The sequence below is a fragment of the Belonocnema kinseyi genome, chromosome 6 (genome assembly GCF_010883055.1).
Source record: "Belonocnema kinseyi isolate 2016_QV_RU_SX_M_011 chromosome 6, B_treatae_v1, whole genome shotgun sequence".
NCBI lineage: Eukaryota > Metazoa > Arthropoda > Insecta > Hymenoptera > Cynipidae > Belonocnema > Belonocnema kinseyi.
This window is the reverse complement of record NC_046662.1, coordinates 23,384,839-23,385,872: the sequence shown is the minus strand read 5'-3', so window position 1 is coordinate 23,385,872 and position 1,034 is coordinate 23,384,839. Positions and strand designations below refer to the sequence as shown.

Sequence of the window (1,034 nt, the reverse complement as noted above, 5' to 3'; positions counted from 1 at the left end):
GTAATCACATTTTAAAGTCAGCAGTGATTTTTAGTGGTACTCACGAACTTTGATGTAGTTATTCTTTAAAAAACTTATTTTGGAACCGACTGTATCTTTTCTGTGACTAACTATTATTTTTTTTACTGATTGCCTAGGGTATTTCGAGCGTTGAACTGGTGGCTCACGATGGGTGAAGATGACGTTGAGAAGCGCACTGTCATCATCCTGAAGACTTTTCCTGCGAACACCGTGGTCGTGGGTAAAGCAGATCTTCATACGGTTCCCAGTTGAGGGTGGAGGAAACGGGTGAGGGCGGTTTCGTCCGTCGCGAAGAGAAATGAGCGATCTACAGGCCACTCTCGAGTTTTCTCTCGAGCTTTGCAAGTTCTACAATGTCGATCTCTTTCAGCGCGGGTAAGTGCGACCTGATTTTCAAGGTTCTCAATGTGTGCACTCTGCCGAGGGCAAGAATTTTACTTTTTCGTCGAAGCAGCAAAATATCACTCTAAAGTACGACTCATATTTTTTCCGATTTGGCAAGCAGGAAGAAAAATGAACTCACCATAATTTACTTTCAACGTTTCGCTTCATTTTTATCTTCTTAAGACAAAATGGATAGCAAGCAAACTGTTCAAAAAGAATAAAGAACATACTTTTACGTATTGGCTCTCTTTTAAAATCACTCAATAAATTAGTTTCTATTTTTAATTTAATTATATATAATAATCTATTATTAATTTATTCGGTCTACATTGAAGCTTAGGGTGGTCCAAATTTGTTGTTTGCAAATTGTCGTGCGTATCGTCCCCAAATTACTTTGAAATATAATACAAAAAAATGCGTTTAAAAAAAAGATATTTAAAGATTCTACGAGGGTAGTTCAATAAGTCCTTAGAATGACCAACAGATGGTGCGCGAATCGCTCCAAATCATCTGTTTTCAGTCAGCATCACTCTCGACTAGATATATGGTGCAGTCACAGTCCACATCTTCTGAGTTTACGTGTTTTTATAACCAATTGAAAAAAAATTGTTCGTTAAGAAAAATGGAAA

At 37.3% G+C, this 1,034-nt stretch overlaps 1 protein-coding gene across 1 annotated transcript in view; it reads left to right on the top strand.

The window, feature by feature from the left end:
- Nucleotides 1–256: 256 nt before the first annotated feature.
- Nucleotides 257–1,034, top strand: part of LOC117174544 — a 24,935-nt gene continuing 24,157 nt past the window's right edge. The window contains exon 1 of the mRNA XM_033363748.1: nucleotides 257–396. Coding sequence (XP_033219639.1) covers nucleotides 320–396 — 77 coding nt within the window. The 5' untranslated portion in view covers nucleotides 257–319. The remainder of the gene's footprint in view (nucleotides 397–1,034) is intronic.